This window comes from Bubalus kerabau, chromosome 5 (assembly GCF_029407905.1).
Source record: "Bubalus kerabau isolate K-KA32 ecotype Philippines breed swamp buffalo chromosome 5, PCC_UOA_SB_1v2, whole genome shotgun sequence".
In the NCBI taxonomy this organism is placed as follows: Eukaryota; Metazoa; Chordata; class Mammalia; order Artiodactyla; family Bovidae; genus Bubalus; species Bubalus kerabau.
The window spans coordinates 6,478,424-6,495,697 of NC_073628.1; the positions used below are offsets into that span (position 1 = coordinate 6,478,424).

Genomic DNA, 17,274 nt, shown 5'->3' on the forward strand with positions numbered 1-17,274 from the left:
CCCCCCGGATTTTCATTTTAGTAGACTTCCTGGAAAACTGTTTACATATACAACAGAGTTAAGGGTTCTTGGTGCAGATAACTATAAACAGATTTTTCCTCTTTTAGAAATTGTAAGGTGAGTGTGAAGAAAAAGGGAGCAAGCTGGGCCTTCAGGCAGAGAAAGATTTATTATAGGAAGAAAGAAAGAAAGTGACTGGCTTTAGAGAGAAACCAGTGCTCTCTTTTTACAGCCAACCCTTCTTATATCCTATCGATGGGAAATTGTGCCCCAGAGGGAGGGGGCCTCAGTTTGCCTTTAGCCCACAGATGGGGTCTTGTGGTCACGTAGTCGAAGAGGTCTCATGGTTGGGTGGTCCTGTAGTCTTGAGAAATTGGCACCAGCAGGGAAAAACAGGATATCTCCTTAAGGAAAAAACAGGATGCCCACCAGAGCAATGTGGCCACTGTGACTTCATCCCTTGTTTGTCAGGTCACCACAGTGGGCCATTTTTAACTACATGGTATGAGCCCCTTGTGAATCCTCACAGAAATAATCAGTGGCACATTAGACAGCTGTGCAGGACATGGAACTATTCTCAGTAACGTGGGACTGTCTTGAACACTGAAGAATGTCTAGCACCGCTGGCTCCTGTCTACTAAGGACCAGAAGAGCTCCTGCTGAGTCGCTTCAGTCGTGTCCGACTCTGTGCGACCCCATAGACGGCAGCCCACCAGGCTCCCCCGTCCCTGGGATTCTCCAGGCAAGGACACTGGAGTGGGGTGCCATTTCCTTCTCCAATGCATGAAAGTGAAAATTGAAAGTGAAGTCGCTCAGTCGTGTCCGACCCTTAGCGACCCCATGGACTGCAGCCCACCAGGCTCCTCCGTCCATGGGGTTTTCTAGGCAAGAGTATTGGAGTGGGGTACCATTGCCTTCTCCGAAGATCTCCTATCAATGTGATAAACAAAAATGCCCCTACAAACGTCCAAATTCAAATTTCCAGGGACAGTAGATCTCCTTTTGAGACCTTTGGTGTATGTGAAAGCCTAGCCATCTAATCTCTGCTTTATTAGCCTTCTCTTTCTTAGCTCCCCTTCTCCACCAAACACCTGGGCTTTCACACTCCATTTCTCATCCCACCCTTTAGGACTCTCTCTGCTAATATTTGTTTGCTGCTAGGAGGTTAGAACTGATGTGATAAATGAGGTGCATTCCTATCTTCTTCCTATGTCTACAAAAAGGCTCAGGGGGGATTCTAGTAAAAGATAACAAAGTAGATGGACGTGTGCTCATCTCCTCCTGCAAGAGCACCAAAATCACAACTAGCTGTTGAACAACCATCGACAGAAGGACACTGGAACCCACCAAAAAAAGATACTCCAGGTCCAAAGAGAAAGAAGAAGCGAGACGGTAGGAGGGGCACAATCACAACAAAATCAAATCCCACTCCTGCCGGGTGGGTGACCCACAAACTGGAGAACAGTAATACCAAGAAGTCCTCGCACTGTTGTGAAGGTTCTGAGCCCCACATTACTTTGCCAACAAAGGTCCATCTATCAAAGCTAGACAGAGATAAAATGTTAAAAGCAACAAAGGGAAAACAACAAATAACATACAAGGTAACTACCATCAGGTTATCTGCGGATTTCTCAACAGAAACTCTACAAGCCAGAAGGGAATGGCATGATATATTTAAAGTGATGAAAGGGAAGAAACTTCAACTAAGAATACTCTACCCAGCAAGACTCTCCAGCAGATTTGATGGAGAAATCAGAAGCTTTCCAGACAAGCAAAAGTTAAGAGAATTGAGCACCACCAAATCAGCTTTACACCAAATGCTAAAGGAACTTCTCTAGGCAGAAAACAAGAAAAGGAAAAGACCTACCTACAGAAAATAAACCCAAAGCAATTAAGAAACTGATAATAGGATCATACATACTGATAACTATCTTAAATGTAAATGGATTAAATGCACCAACCAAGAAACATGGACTGACTAAGCAGATGAAAACATGTGCATGTAGGCACTTCCACTTACCGCATCACTCTGCCTGACCCCTCAGATTGTATGTAATTATCTTATATTGTTAAGTTAATCATGTTCCCGTTATGGCTTGCAGTTGTAATTATCTTTTATTTTTTTGTCTGGCTGTTGATTGTGAAAACTGATGAACATTTGTCACTGTTATGATTATGTAACTATTACTCACTTAATACCACAGTATCATGATTAGTCAACAGAAAAATAAAAGAATTCTATATCACCAAAACTATCACTTAATAGAAAAACCTGTAATCACTTTTAAAAATCTAGATGCATATCAGAATTATCTTGGAATGTTTTGAAAAATACAAATGCCCTGGTATTGCTTTTTTTCCTCCAAAGCACCAGGTATCTTTCTAACGAGCAGCCCTGTTTAAAAATAACTGGACTGTGTGAGGATCTTTTACTTTTCTCTAGTCTGTTTCACTTTTTCTATTTTATATTCAGTCGTCCCACTTCATTTAGTTTATGTTTTCCAATTTCTCCATCTCTTCTTTTTTTATATATATTCTTTCTCAAGTCTTTCTCAAGCATAGTAGAAAAACGTGTATACATGTATACAAAAATAATATGTACTATATATATATAAGAAAACTTATGAATTTTTGCCAAACTAAAAAATTTATGACATTTTTATTCCACTTGTTTGACTTAGTATGAATATAATGCTAGATTTCTAATTAAAAAAAGATATGCAATAAGCAACAAAGATTTATTGTATAACATAGGGAACTATAGTCAATATCTTATAATAACCTATAATGAAAAATAATCGGAAAAATAATATATTGTATATGTATAACTCAATCATACAAAAAAAGAATCCTACTTTTTGAAATTTAGTAATGTCTATCTTTCTGCCAGCTTTTCTAATGTCCTATGGATATCTAATAACAATGCATGAGATACAAATTTTTAAATATACTTGTGTAGGATATAAGCTTAATATAAATTAATATAAATAGAGATCTATTATATTTAACTTGTTAATGACATCATTCAAGATGCTCCTATTTTTATTTTTCTGCACTTGATAAAATATTCTCAGAGAAATGTTAATATGTCTATGATTATACATTTCTTCTGATTTTTGCTTTATGTATCTTTGTTTCTTTGTTGTTAAATGTCTAACTGAAAGTTGTTCAGTCATGTCTGACTCTTTGTGACCCCATGGACTAGTCCATGGAATTTTCCAGGATAGAATACTGGAGTGGGTAGCTGTTCCCTTCTCCAGGGGATCTTCCCAACCCAGGAATCAAACCCAGGTCTTCCGCATTGCAGGCGGATTCTTTACCAGCTGAGCTACTAAGCCTGGTTTTGATGGTTTGGAAATAGATGGGGAAACAGTGGAAACAGTGTCAGACTTTATTTTTGGGGGCTCCAAAATCACTGTAGATGGTGACTGCAGCCATGAAATTAAAAGACGCTTACTCCTTGGAAGGAAAGTTGTGACCAACTTAGATAGCATATTGAAAAGCAGAGATATTACTTTACCAACAAAGGTCCATCTATTCAAGGCTATGGTTTTTCCAGTGGTCATGTATGGATGTGAGAGTTGGACTGTGAAGAAAGCTGAGCGCCAAAGAATTGATGCTTTTGAACTGTGGTGTTGGAGAAGACTCTTGAGAGTCCCTTGGACTGCAAGGAGATCCAACCAGTCCATCCTAAAGGAGATCAGTCCTGAGTATTCTTTGGAAGGACTGATGCTGAAGCTGAAACTCCAATACTTTGGCCACCTCATGCAAAGAATTGACTCATTGGAAAAGACTCTGATGCTGGGAGGGATTAGGGGCAGGAGGAAAAGGGGATGACAGAGGATGAGATGGCTGGATGGCATCACCAACTCGATGGACGTGAGTCTGAGTGAACTCCAGGAGTTGGTGATGGACAGGGAGGCCTGGTGTGCTGTGATTCATGGGGTTGCAAAGAGTCGGACACGACTGAGCAGCTGAACTGAACTGATGTCTATCTTCTTTGTGAATTGTACTTTTTATCATTAAAAATATTCATCTTTGCATCATTTAAAAATACATAATTTAATAAATTTAAAAAAAAAAAGATTCACAGGGGCTTCCCTGGTGTCTCAGTGGTAAAAAATCTGCCCGCCAGTGCAGGAGACTCGGGTTCGATCCCTGTTCCAGGAAGATCCCACATGCCCTGGAGCAATTAAGCCCGTGGGCCACAACTACTGAGCCCATGTGTGGCAACCACTGAAGCCCACTCACCCTAAAGTCCGTGCTCCACAGTAAGAGAAGCCACTGAAATAAGAAGACCTCTCACGGCAAGCAGAGAGTAGCCCCACTTGCTGCAACTAGATAAAAGCCCACAAGCAACGGAGACCCAGCACAATAAAAAATAAAATAAAGTAAAACCTTCTCAAAAAGGCTCAGAGAGGTAATTTTCTCATAGTCTCACAGCCAATTTGAAGTGGCCAAGCCAGAATTAAAAGCTGGTCAGTCAGTCTGAACCAAAAATCTACGATTTTGCCCTCTTTCCTCCTCACTGTCTCCTACCTCTCAGGCTTGGGGAAACAAGTCTTATGAAACTGAAGTATTTCACTTACTGGGTAAAATTTTGATAAGTTGCCCACCATTCCTGAAGGTGGTGATGTCTGGAAATGATTCAGATTATACAGTTGTTAACTATCATTTTCATAAATCAGGTGAAATTCCCAGAAGGAAATCCTGCTGTTGGCCTCACTTTGTCTTACAAAGTCCAATTTCATCCCACCATGTCCTGGCTGTTGGGGCATCCCCTGGACACTTTCATTTCTGGGCAGCATTTGCTTCAGTGTAAATGCAGACTTTCTCAAACCCTAGTGGCAGAAGAAGGTAACATCCACACCTTATCCTGGGACTTAGGGATGAGTGGCCATTCACTGAAAATTCAGGTCTTTAAAGATGTGCTGCGGGAATGCTCTGGCAGTCCAGTGTTAGGACTCCGTGCTTTCACTGCCATGGTTCAATCCCTGGTTGGGGAACAAAGATTCTGCAAGCTACACAGTGTGGCCAAAAAAAAAAAAAAAAAAGTGCTACAAATTTTGCACGCCATTCCTAATATCTGGGGGATGTTCCAATAGAAAATAAAATAAACTTCATCCCAGTGTAGACATTGACATAAAAGGGCATACTTTTCCAGCAAAAGTATTCCAAAGATTCACCCACATATCCCAAGATCCTTACCTAGACCTACTGAAGCAGAAGCTGGGACTGTGCATGGTCAACTACCCCCCACCTCTCACTCTAGACCCCGGGCCACTGGTGATTGATCACTTTAGTTCATGAGTGTGCCTGGAGGAACAACACTCTGTTTATCCTGACTTTCAGTGGCACCCCTCTTGTACTCCAGGGTCTGCAGAGGCCATTTGAGAAACAGAATCTCTGTCTCTATTAGAACTGGATTCAAATCCTGTTTCCAACTTCACCCTTTCTGCAACTTGGGCAAGTAACTGAATCTCTTGTTTTATTTTAAATTAATTTGGCTGCACCGGGTCTTAGCACAAGGTATCTTTGTTGTTGTTGTTGTTTTAAGATTTACTTATTGATTTATTTTTCACTTTTGGATCCATGACCCCTGCATTGAGAGCCCACAGTCTTAGCCACTGGACCACCAGAGAAGTCCTTGAATCTTTTGTTGTCTTAGTTTCCTTATTTGCATCATAGCTGTGGGGTGGTTTTGTGGGGTGGTTGTGGGGTTCAACGGGCTGATACATGTACATGTGCTGCAAATGCTGAGTGCCTAGCATGTAGATATGCTGTGCTGGCCTCAGTCACTTCAGTTGTGTCCAACTCTTTGTGACCCTATGGACTGTAGCCCACAAGGCTCCTCTGTCCATGAGACTCTCCAGGCAAGAATACCAGAGTGGGTTGCCATGCCCTCCTCCAGGAGATCTTCCCAACCCAGGGATCGAACCTGGATCTCTTAAGTCTCCTGTATTGCAGGTGGATTCTTTACCACTGAGCCACCGGGGAAGCCCAAGCATGTATTATTTTTACTGTTGTTAATATTTTGAGGTACTGGGGGCACACCTGGGGAACACTCATGGCAGACAGACTCCTGAGGTGACCCCCATGACCCCCACCTCCTGAGGTCCACATCTTTGTGTACTCCCCTTCCCACCCCTTGTGTATGGAGAGACCCATGACTTGGTTCTAACCAACAGAATTCAGCAGAGGTGATGGGTACATGTGATCACATGTGTGACTGTATTAGACAAGATATTAATAGCCTCGCTTTCCCTCACCTGCTTTGGGGAAGCAAGCAGCCATGGTGGGAAGATCCACATGGTAAGGAGCTAAGGGTGGCAGACAGCCACCAGCCAGGAAACAGCTGAGGCACCAGACTGAGGTCCCATGAGGGACTGAATGCTGCCAGCAGCTGCACTGGGGCAGGAGATTGATGGGTCCCAGGGCAGACAGTTGGAGTTTAGTTTCTGTGGACTGATATTCCAAGATGAAAACAGCAGGATGATCGGGGGAGGAGGTCGGGCTCTGCCCAGACAGAAGACAAGAGACCCCATATTTCTCATCCTTGAAGTCAGGAGACCTCTCCGACTACACATGTGCAGAAAGACTCCTTGGAGGTCATAAGGGGAGTGATGCCAAGTGATGCTAACCACCCATAGACCTCCTGGGTAGAATCCATCTTGACCAAGGGATGTGTATGCACACATGGGAGGATCCTGAGTTATACCAAATATGGACTCTGAACCAGGTAAATCAAAATGACTGGCCAAAGGAAACGTGGAAGAAATGTCCCACAAAGCTACCACGAGGACACAAATCTGTCTTTCTCTTGAGTCCACCCATGTGTCTATCCACAGGTACTATACTCTCTTTCCTCCTAATGAACACTTTACTTGTTTCTCTACTGCGAGGAGCTGGTGGGAGGACCTCCACCCATGGCAAAGGTCATGAGGAAGGAGGCTCGACATACGCAAAGGCGGGATCGAGCCTCAGGAGTCCCCCTGGAAATTCTTGAGCATCTACCCCCATAACTAGAGCCTGCCTACTTTACTACTTTGTGCTCTCACCTACACCTCTGACTTTACGGGGGGTTGTCCCCCACCACCTCTTTCGGAGAAGGAGTTAACTTAGAGCTCCAGTTAATAATAATTCCTGGGCGTGACAGGAGTTTTCCAAACTTACAAACTCCTCTGAAGGTTCTCTAGCCTGCCTGACAGGCTTGTCCGGCCACATGTGATTGCTCACAGCCTCCCAACTGTGAGAGGCATGAGATGCTTTAAACCTTCTAAAAACAGGTTCCTTAGAAAAGTTAGAAAACCATTAGTATAAGTATAGTGGGCTGATTAGAAATTGTATTGGTGAAGGGTTTTTCATTTGTTGAGCCAATGTTTGTTGCTAAGTCTCCACATCACCTGCCCTTACACACATTAATGAATATATAGAAGAAATAAGTATTAATCTTTGATATAAATCACGTTAGACCTTAGGCTAAGTAAATTCTTTCCTTAACTAAAACCCACTACACCCTCACCCTATAGGAATGTAACTTTATTTGGGTGGCGTCTGTTTCAAAAATAATCACCCCTGGAGAAATAAGTGTTCTGGTTGACTGACCGCTGTCACAAGGAGAGGGTCATAAATTGTCAGCAGGCCCCCCTGGCCAGAAGATGATGTAACACCCCTAAGACCTCTGTATACATTTGTATGAAGCACCTGACTTTAATAAAAGTCAGGACTTCTGTCCCCACGTGACTTTTGCATAACATCTCAGTGTATAAAAGTAGACCATGGAAAATAAAGAATTGGGATCAGTTCCTCGAAAGACTGGTCTCCCCATGTCTCTCTCTCTCTCAAACTCTGGCTGAGTCTCCATGTGGAGCACAGAGCCCGCCATGCTTACTAATTATGCCTGGGTTTCTAAGATCCGACCGGGGAGGCCTCAGTGTCTCCTCTCCTTCGGGAGAACGGAAGGATGCCTGCGGCCTACGTAAGTGGTGCAAGCTTCTTGTCTTGAAGTTTTATTGGTTTCCCGCGTAAACCAAGATACTCAGCCTCTTTTCTCCACTGAATTTTCCTGCTGAGCTATCCTCGTTCTATTACTCTTTATATCTTTGATGAATATTTAAATTAATCACCGAAGCCATCTTCCCTTCGAATACCCTGGATCAGCTGGGGCCGGACCCCGGCACTCTACGTGCTGTCTTTATGGGAATTCTTTTCTGCAAAGCCAAAGGGCCAGGGCCTTGTCACTGACCGCTGATCTGGTAGCGGGATTTGGTGCTCTCATCACCCCTACCCAACCTCAGTCTCTGGCCAGGAACTGAACCCTTACTTCAAACCGCTGCAGGCCAAGCTACCCAGGACCAACATGAGCTTGGAAGCAGATCCTTCCTCAGTCCAGCCTTCAGTGAGACTGCAGCCCTAATCATTCATTTTGTGTCAATGTTCCACACAGCAGTAGAGAACTACCATCCCTCTCCTTTCAAGTTCTTCATTCCTATAATTCTCCCCTTTCTCTCCTGAATCATCAATATCTCCCTTCCTATTTCATTAAGTCATAAGCATGCTCTAGGGTCTCTCATCTTAAAAACGCTTTTTTTTTTTCTTTGACTGTGCCCTGTGGCATGCAGGATCTTAGTTCCCTGATCACAGATAGAACTTGTGTCACCTGCAGTGGAAGTGCAGGGTCTTAACCACTGGACAGCCAGGGAAGTCCCCCAAATACTCTAGAGATGTCCCATGCTCCGCCCCCTCCCCCAGTACTGTATTTCTCTACTCTGCTCCATGGCAAAAATTATTGAAATCTTTGTCTCCATTCATGCCCATATTTCTCATATTATCTCCTCTTCTTCTTCTTTCTTTCTTTTTTTTTTTTTTTTTGCTGCACAATATGGCTTATAGGATCCTAGTTCCCCTAACAGAGATTGAATCCGGGCCTCTGAGTGGAAGCTCAGAGTCTCAACCACTGGACTACTAGGGAAGTCTCAACCCGACACTCTTTAAAAAAAAATTTTGTTTTAAATTTAGTTATTTATTTCATTTTTGGCTGTGTTGGGTCTTTGTTGCTGTGCGTGGACTTTCTCTAGTTGTAGTGAGCAGGGGCTACTCTCTAGCTGCAGTTCTTGGGCTTCTCATTGCACTGACTTCTCTTGTTGTGGAGCACGGGCTCCAGGACACACAGACTTCAGTAGTTGTGGTGCCAGACTTAGTTGCTCCTTTGCATGTGGAATCTTCTGGACCAGGGATCGAACCTGTGTCCCCTTCACTGGCACACAGGTTCTTAACCACTGGACAGTCAGGAAAGTCCCCAGTCAAGCACTCTTAATGAGATCCCCAGTGACCTACCTGTTGCCCAATCCCCTCATCTTGTCCTCTCCATGGCTTTCAATGCAACCAGCCACTTCCTCTTTCTTGAAACCCACTCTCTTCCTCTACTTTCTTGACATCACTCTTTCTTCATCTTCCTCTTCACGCAGTGTCCATTTCTTCCCAGTCTCCTCTGCTGTCTCCCTCTTTTCAGTTCAGCTTCAGGAGACCCAGGTTTGATCCCTGGGTCGGGAAGATCCCCTGGAGAAGGAAATGGCAACCCACTCCAGTGTTTACTTGCCTGGAAAATTCCAGGGACAGCAGAGCCTGGTGGGCTGTGTCCATGGGGTGGTAAAGAGTCAGACATGACCGAGTGACTAACACTCACTTTTTCTGAATGTTGACACATCCCTGCTTCACTTTCCTCATGTGTAATCATACAGTTTCTCTCTTGAAAGTTGTTGTAAGAATTGCCTGAGATGCCATACACATATGTGGCTTAAAAAAAATCCTCCTTTCCCTCCATGAATTACAAGTATGCTGTCTTCCCTTATTCTGATGAGATGAGCCACCCTTTCCTCTAGATACTTGTCAGGTGTCTCCAGTGACGAAGAAACAGACTTTGGGGAAGATGACTGTTTCCCATGAGGGTGAACTATGACACCAATCTCTGGAAACTCAGATCTAAGAAAAGTCTCACTGCTTCTGCTGGGCCTAAGAAATTCCTGTTTTTAATTCATTCGGCTTTAGATCTTTCAGAAGGAGGAAGTTCACAGGGCTAGGAGTCTAGGAGTACAGAGACAGTGCTATTGAGTTTAGTCAGGGGCAATGGGCGTGGGTCAGGAAAGCCTCCCTGAGAAGTCGTCCTCTAAACTCAGAGCAGCGAAGTGTCTAGGAGTTTGAGCAGTGTGAAGGTTCCAGAGTGTGCAAGAGCTTGAATTTCTGCAAATAGAGTGTCACTGGAGTGTCAAGTGCACAGCACAGGATAAGGTCCAAGACCTGACTGGAGCTTGAAGGGCCTTGGAAGTGAAAGTGTTAGTCGCTCAGTCCTGTCCCACTCTTTGCAACCCCATGGACTGTAGCCCTCCAGGTTCCTCTGTCCATGGGATTTCCCAGACAAGAAAATTGGAGTGGGTTGCCAAAAAGTCTCTTCTGTTTCCTCTCCCACAGTTGGTAACACCTTGGAGAAAAATTCCTTTTTCTCATCTATCTCTCTGCTAGACTGTCAGCTGCTAGCAGGCAGCATTATGCCCAGCGTATCTGCTCATGCTTCCTGTTGCTCCGCCCCGGAACACAGCAGTGACTGCTTGAAGGAATGAAAGAAGGGCCCCAACCCTGTGCACTGTTGACATGTTTGTGTTTGATCTGCGCAACAGCCCGTGACACTGCCAGTCCACGGAATATTAGCTGCCATCCTGCTGATGAGAAGGGGGGCCTCAAAGAGGTGATGGAGCTGTGAGCTCAAGCTCTGAAGTCCACTCCCTGCGTTCAAGTCCAGCCCTTTCACTTAGCAGATGTTTGACAAGCCACTTAGTCTCTCTAAACCTGCTGTTCTTGCTGCTGCTGCTGCTAAGTTGCTTCAGTCGTGTCCTCTGTGCGACTCCATAGACGGCAGCCTACCAGGCTCCCCCGTCCCTGGGATTCTCCAGGCAAGAACGCTGGAGTGGGTCGCCACCTCCTTCTCCAAAGTGTGAAAGTGAAAAGTGAAAGGGAAGTCGCTCAGTCGTGTCCGACTCTTAGCGAGCCCACGGACTGCAGCCTACCAGGCTCCTCCATCCATGGGATTTTCCAGCAAAGAGTACTGGAGTGGGGTGCCATTGCCTTCTCCGTCTAAACCTATATTTCCTCAATTACTAGATGGGGATAATAACATTTATTACTTCACAGGATTGCTACAAAGATTAAAGGGAGAGGGCATATAACCTGCAACATAATAATAAGTATGCAATAAGTGGTAGTTGTTTTAATTCTCTGGCCAGTATCGTTTCCTGTCCTCAAACAGCAGTTCCCAGACCTAAGAAGATCATTTCAAGGTCGGGGATCGGGCCACGTCTCCCCAGATCACGCTGGTTTTGCAAGACTGCCTACTGTCGAAACTGGGTCCAGCCCGCCGGTCTTGCACAGCCAGCGCACCCACGTGCCTGGCGTAAATAAGCGAGCGCGCAGGCGCCCTCGGCCGGCGCCCATTGGCCGGCGCACCGCGGCCCCGGAGCTTGGGGAGGACTAGGGCCCCCCGGCCGCGGGCTGCTCCGCCCCGTCGGTTGGTCCGCGCGTCCGTCCGTGCGTGAGTCCGGGCCGCCAGCTTCGCCCTCGTCATGGCACCCCGGCTGCAGCTGCTGTTGCTGCTGGGGCTGCTCTCGGCCGCCGCTCCGGCCTCCAGCAAGCCCCCGGCGGCCGGCGCGCAGGCCTGGGAGCTGGCGTCCCCGGAGCTGCGGGAGCCCGCCCGCTTCGCCTTGGAGATGTACAACCGCGGCCGGGCTGCCGGGACGAGGGCCGCGCTGGGGGCCGTGCGCGGTCGCGTCCGCCGGGTGAGGACGCGCTTGGGGCGGGGCTCCTGGGTCCGCGGTGAGCGGGGCTCTAGTCCGAGGGTTGGGAACTTTGGGCCTGACTTGGGGCGGGGACGTTGGACTTCTAGTGATGGGGAAGGGGGAAGAGGGCACGGTGGGGCTGCGGGCCCCATGAAGGCTGGACAGATGAGAGGGTGGCCGTGCCGCCACTCACCCGCCCTTCTGTCCAGGCGGGCCGGGGGTCCCTGTACTCGCTGAAGGCGACCCTGGTGGAGCCGCCCTGCAACGACCCCACGGTGTGCCAGCTCCCGGTGTCCAAGAAGACCCTGGTGAGTGATGGGGTTCCTGCCATTCCCTTGCCCCCAGATCGAGTCTGGCTGTAGCTGGGACGATCTGTCAAGTCAAGGGGGCGGGATCTGAGGCCGCATCTACCCAACCCTGTCACTAGCCAGGCCTGGAAGGGTAAAGGGAGGGGGTCTGGATGCTCGCTCCTGGACGGTGCCTCCTTTCCACTGTGGGCGAGATTGCCTTCGAGATTGTCCTCATCTGAGGACCCTCCAGCTCCATCTTGCCAAAGGCCTTGCTCTCCTCGCAGCCCCCTGACTGGCATCCTCCTTCCTTTTCCTGCAGCTCTGCAGCTTCGAAGTCCTAGACGAGCTAGGAAAACACATGCTACTGAGGCGGGACTGTGGCCCAGTTGATACCAAGACTACAGGTGCTGGGAGGGCCCAGGGGTGCTGGGATGGTTCAGATCAGACTTCACTCAGGGTTCAGTCCTGCTTCTCCTCTCTTCCAACTCTCTCCAGATGACAGAAATGAGACTTTCAGTTCATTCCTTCCACTGCTGAACAAGGATCCCCTCCCCCAGGTGAGGAGCCTTGTCTGTCTGGGGAACTGGCTGCACCTTTCGTTCACTCTCTTCCCTCTACCCTGGCCTGGGGCTCCCACGTCTGTCTGAGAAGGACTGCTTGTAAAGACTCCCTCTCTCTGTCTTTCCAGGACTTTTCTGTGAAGATGGCTTCGATCTTCAAGGACTTTGTCACCACCTATAACCGGACATATGATTCGCAGGAAGGTGAGGACCTAGCCTTGGCTGGATGTGTCCTGATCGGATCAGGACCTCCCCTCCAACTTGGCACCTTAGTGTTGGAGTAAAGGAAAGGGCAGAGGGACCCCTAAGTCCCCCCGTGTTCTTGTTTAGCCTCCCAGGACTTGGCAGTCACCTCAGGGAGCTGGCGCTTCTCCCATCTGATTTTCCTAGTCAGAAGCCATAGATCTCCATCATTCTGGGTAGAGTGGGTTGGGGCAAAGGCCATATTTTCTCTGCTGGAGGACCCCTGGCTTGGTGGCCTTTTCCCATGACCTGTCTTTGGAGCCCTGAGTTCTGGTTTGGGAAGATCCCCTGGAGAAGGAAATGGCAATCCACTGCAGTACTATTGCCTGGAAAATCCCATGGACAGAGGAGCCTGGTAGGCTACAGTCTATGGGGTCACAAAGAGTTGGACACGACAGAGCAATTTCACTTTTCATACCTGGGGAGTCATCGCCCCATTTTGGCCTCACTCTTATCACTTGCAGATCTGGTCCTAACACCCACTCCAGGGTTCTGCCCTTCTCTCTTTTAAAAAAAATATTTATTTTTATTTATTTAATAATAAATAAATATATAAATAATAAAATATACTATATTATTAACATATCGATAATAAACATAATGTTTATAGTAGTAAGTATTATAAGTATTTAACACTAAATACTTGTTTTATAAATAAAATTAAATATTGAATTATAGTATTTAAATATAATAATTTAACTATTATTATAAATAGTAAAGACCTGGCTGCACCAGGTCTTAGTTGCAGCATACAGGATCTTTATTTTTTTTTTTTTTTAATTTTTTAAAATTTTTAGCTCCCCCCGCCAATGCAGGATCTTTCAAGTGTAGAATACGGGATTTAGTTGCCTGACCAGGGATTGAATTCAGGCCTCCTCCTTGGGAGCGTGGTGTCTTAGCCACTAGACCACAGGGACGTCCCTTGCCCTTCTTGAAATAAGCTTCAGACATGATCCAGGATCCACTGTTCCCCACGGAAACCCCTGCCTCTTATCCCCAAGCACCTCTCCTTTATGATCTGCCTGGGGTCCAAGCCTGACTTCTGCTTGTTGGTCTTCAGAAGCCAGTTGGCGCATGTCCGTCTTTGCCAATAACATGGTGCGGGCGCAGAAGATCCAGGCCCTGGACCGTGGCACAGCTCGGTATGGGGTCACCAAGTTCAGTGACCTGACAGGTAGGGGTGGTGGCCAGAGCCCTCACGGTGCCTGGAGGAGACAGGGCCTGATCCCAAGGCCCCTGGGTAGGACTGGCTTCGAATACTCTTTTCCCACCCCCACCCACCTCTGTCCACAGAGGAGGAGTTCCGCACCATCTACCTGAATCCCCTCCTGAAAGATGCGCCTGGCAGGAACATGCGACCAGCCCAGCCTGTCACCGACGTTCCTCCGCCCCAGTGGGACTGGAGGAATAAGGGGGCTGTCACCAATGTCAAGGACCAGGTCGGACCCCGAAGAGGCGAGGGTGGGACGTGCGGGCTGCACTGGCCTTTGGAAGGGACCCAGCCCTGACCTGCCCGTCTCTTGCAGGGTATGTGCGGCTCCTGCTGGGCCTTCTCAGTCACAGGCAACGTGGAGGGCCAGTGGTTCCTCAAACGGGGGACCCTGCTCTCCCTCTCTGAGCAGGGTGAGCCTCCTGCTGTGCCCCCCTGTCCCCAGCCCAGCCCCTCCGGAGGGCTCCTCGGGACCAGTCTTCTGTCTCCTAGAGCTCTTGGACTGTGACAAGACTGACAAGGCCTGCCTGGGCGGCTTGCCCTCCAACGCCTACTCGGCCATACAGACTCTGGGTATGCATTCACGGGGCTTCAGGATGGGGGCAGGAGCACAGCTCCCTCCCCCGGAAGTCACTTTGTGAGGGAGGGAGACACGAGCATGGCAGTCCTGTGACCTGGGTTCAAGTCTTAATGCTGACCCCTGACTGGCTGAAGACCTTGGGCAGGTCAGCTCTTTCAGAGCCTCACTTATCTCACCTGTGAAATGGGCTTCCTCGGACTCACTTGGTAGGATTGTCTTGAGGGTCAAGTGAGGGGAAGGTATGTCAAGTTCCTGGTGCATAGCAGGGGTCTTGCTATTTTCACTGCTTGGAGGCCTGTATTTCTAATGCTGCTAAACTGAAGAGCAGAACAGCGCCCCCTTGAGGGGAGGTGTTGACCTAACCTGGCAGTTCTGTTGAGCAGTGGGCTGCAAAGGTGGGAAGAGGAGGGCTGAGGGATTGAGGTGGCCTACAAAGACTGGGGAGGGAGCCTGGCAGGGGTCTGGGCCAGACTGGGAGCAGACAGTCAGGGCAGGACAAGAAAGCCAAGATCAGGAGTCCTAGGAACACTGCGGGGAGTCAGGACTCAGAAGTTGGGAGCTGGGTTCCCTCTCTGCCACATGTCTCATTGGAGGCTGCCCCATGCCTGTGGGCCTCAGCTGAGCCATCTCGAGAAAGAGGCCCCCTTCAGAGAGGATGGCCTGTGGCCTGGGGTAGATGGAGAACACGAGGCCTTGTGTACGAGGGGCTCAGCACAGCCCCTGGCCAGGAGCAGACAAGTACGGTGAGCAGAGCCCACCTTTCCTTTAACTTCTGATCTGCTGGCCTCCCTCCCCACAATCCCAGGAGGGCTGGAGACAGAGGATGACTACAGCTACCGAGGCCGCTTGCAGACCTGCAGCTTCTCTGCAGAGAAGGCCAAGGTCTACATCAACGACTCAGTGGAGCTGAGCAAGAATGAGCAAAGTAAGGAAGGCCGGTGGGGTGAGGAGAGGCCTGGGTCGGGAGGCTGGGGCCTGGATGCCCCCTGACGCTGGCCCTCCCCCGTCTCAGAGCTGGCGGCCTGGCTGGCTAAGAACGGCCCCGTCTCCGTTGCCATCAACGCCTTTGGCATGCAGGTAGGGCCCCAGCCTCGTTGCTCCGGCTCTGACTGACTCCTCCCTCACTTCTTGGAGCTGGCCCCTAATTTTTTTTTTTTAATGACTTTATTTATTTATTTTTGGCTGTGTGGGTCTTCGTTGCTGTGTAGGCTTTTCTCTAGTTGTGGCACATGGACTTCCCGTTGCAGTGGCTTCTCTTGTTGCGGAGCACGGGCTCTAGGTGCTCGGGCTTCAGTAGTTGCAGCACGTTGGCCCCCCCCGCTCTTACTCTCCCCCCTCAGTTCTACCGCCACGGGATCTCCCACCCCCTGCGCCCCCTCTGCAGCCCTTGGCTCATCGACCACGCCGTGCTGCTCGTGGGCTATGGCAACCGTGAGTTCCGCTCGCCCCTCTGCCCATCCAGCCCGGGCCACAGCATCTCAGGAACCTTGTCTCGGGCTGTGGGCCAGGCAGGATCACCCATTCTCTCTGTGAATGGGAGAGCCAAGGGGGTGGGAGGTGTGAGCAGTTGCGGATGGGTGGGCGTCTTCCCCAAGCCCCAGAGCTGCTCCCGGTTTCTGGGAGCATGGTAGGTGGGCCTGTCTTGCTTTCTTCTCTTCCCCTAGTACCTGTCGCCCAGTAGGCCCACAGCAGACAGTGAAGAGTGCCTAGTGCCTGGGGCCCTGGCTGGAGACTCGGGGGGCCTTGGCTGGAGACTCGGGGGGCCCTGACTCTCCCTGCGCTCCGCACTGCCCTGCCCCCAGGCTCTGCCACTCCCTTCTGGGCCATCAAGAACAGCTGGGGCACTGACTGGGGTGAGGAGGTGAGTCTTGGCTGCTTGGCCCCTAGCCCTCCAGCCCCTGTCCTGCCCTGGCGCCCTCACCGACACCCCTCTTCCCCCCAGGGTTACTACTACTTGCACCGTGGCTCCGGGGCCTGTGGCGTGAACATCATGGCCAGCTCAGCGGTGATAAACTGAGGCGCACCAGTGCAGAATCTGGTGCGGACCAGAACGGCCCCTCCCCAGGAGGCACAGCTGGCCGAGGGACGGGCACCGGGGACCCCAGGGTGAGCAAAGGCCACAGGGACACAGCCCTCCCCCCACTCCCACCCTGAAGTTCCCCAATAGCACCTTTGTTGAATGGTGGTAGCTAGGAGGACTGGGGTGAAGGACGATGTCTTGGCAGCCGAAGCTGGGGCAAGAACCCTGGGCTTGGGCAAGGAGCAGATGGGAAGAAAACACTCTGGTCTTAAAACCAGCTCTGTCCTCAGCAGGCTCTGTCTTCCCACCCCAGTTTTCCTCTGAAGCTGTAAATTTTCTGGTTCCCCTGGACTGGGGGACCATGTTGCCTTCCACATCTAGAGAAACTTGTCACCGACCTTTTCTAACACAATAAAGAGGTGTCCTGGACCCCAGTGTGGTGTGAATGCTCAGACCCTGAGGGCCAGGAGGGGTGCTGGGGAACCCTAGGGTCAACGTGGGGCAGCTGATCCTGCCCAAAAACCTGAGGGCCCAAGCTTCTGCCTT

At 49.1% G+C, this 17,274-nt stretch overlaps 1 protein-coding gene across 2 annotated transcripts; it reads left to right on the top strand.

Moving 5' to 3' along the window:
• The first annotated feature begins 11,491 nt into the window (after window positions 1-11,491).
• Window positions 11,492-17,177, top strand: CTSF (cathepsin F). 2 transcript variants are annotated; one of them, XM_055580736.1, is made up of 14 exons: window positions 11,492-11,825; window positions 12,035-12,133; window positions 12,435-12,519; window positions 12,611-12,672; window positions 12,804-12,879; window positions 13,982-14,092; window positions 14,212-14,357; window positions 14,445-14,541; window positions 14,621-14,701; window positions 15,514-15,633; window positions 15,721-15,785; window positions 16,049-16,139; window positions 16,511-16,569; window positions 16,651-17,177. In XM_055580736.1, exons 1-14 carry the CDS (start codon window positions 11,613-11,615, stop codon window positions 16,723-16,725), a joined length of 1,380 nt encoding a protein of 459 aa, XP_055436711.1. In that variant the 5' UTR covers window positions 11,492-11,612; the 3' UTR covers window positions 16,726-17,177. The 2 variants fall into 2 exon arrangements, with proteins under 2 accessions (XP_055436711.1, XP_055436710.1); XM_055580735.1 differs by having other exon boundaries at window positions 11,493-11,825; window positions 13,979-14,092.
• Window positions 17,178-17,274: the final 97 nt, after the last annotated feature.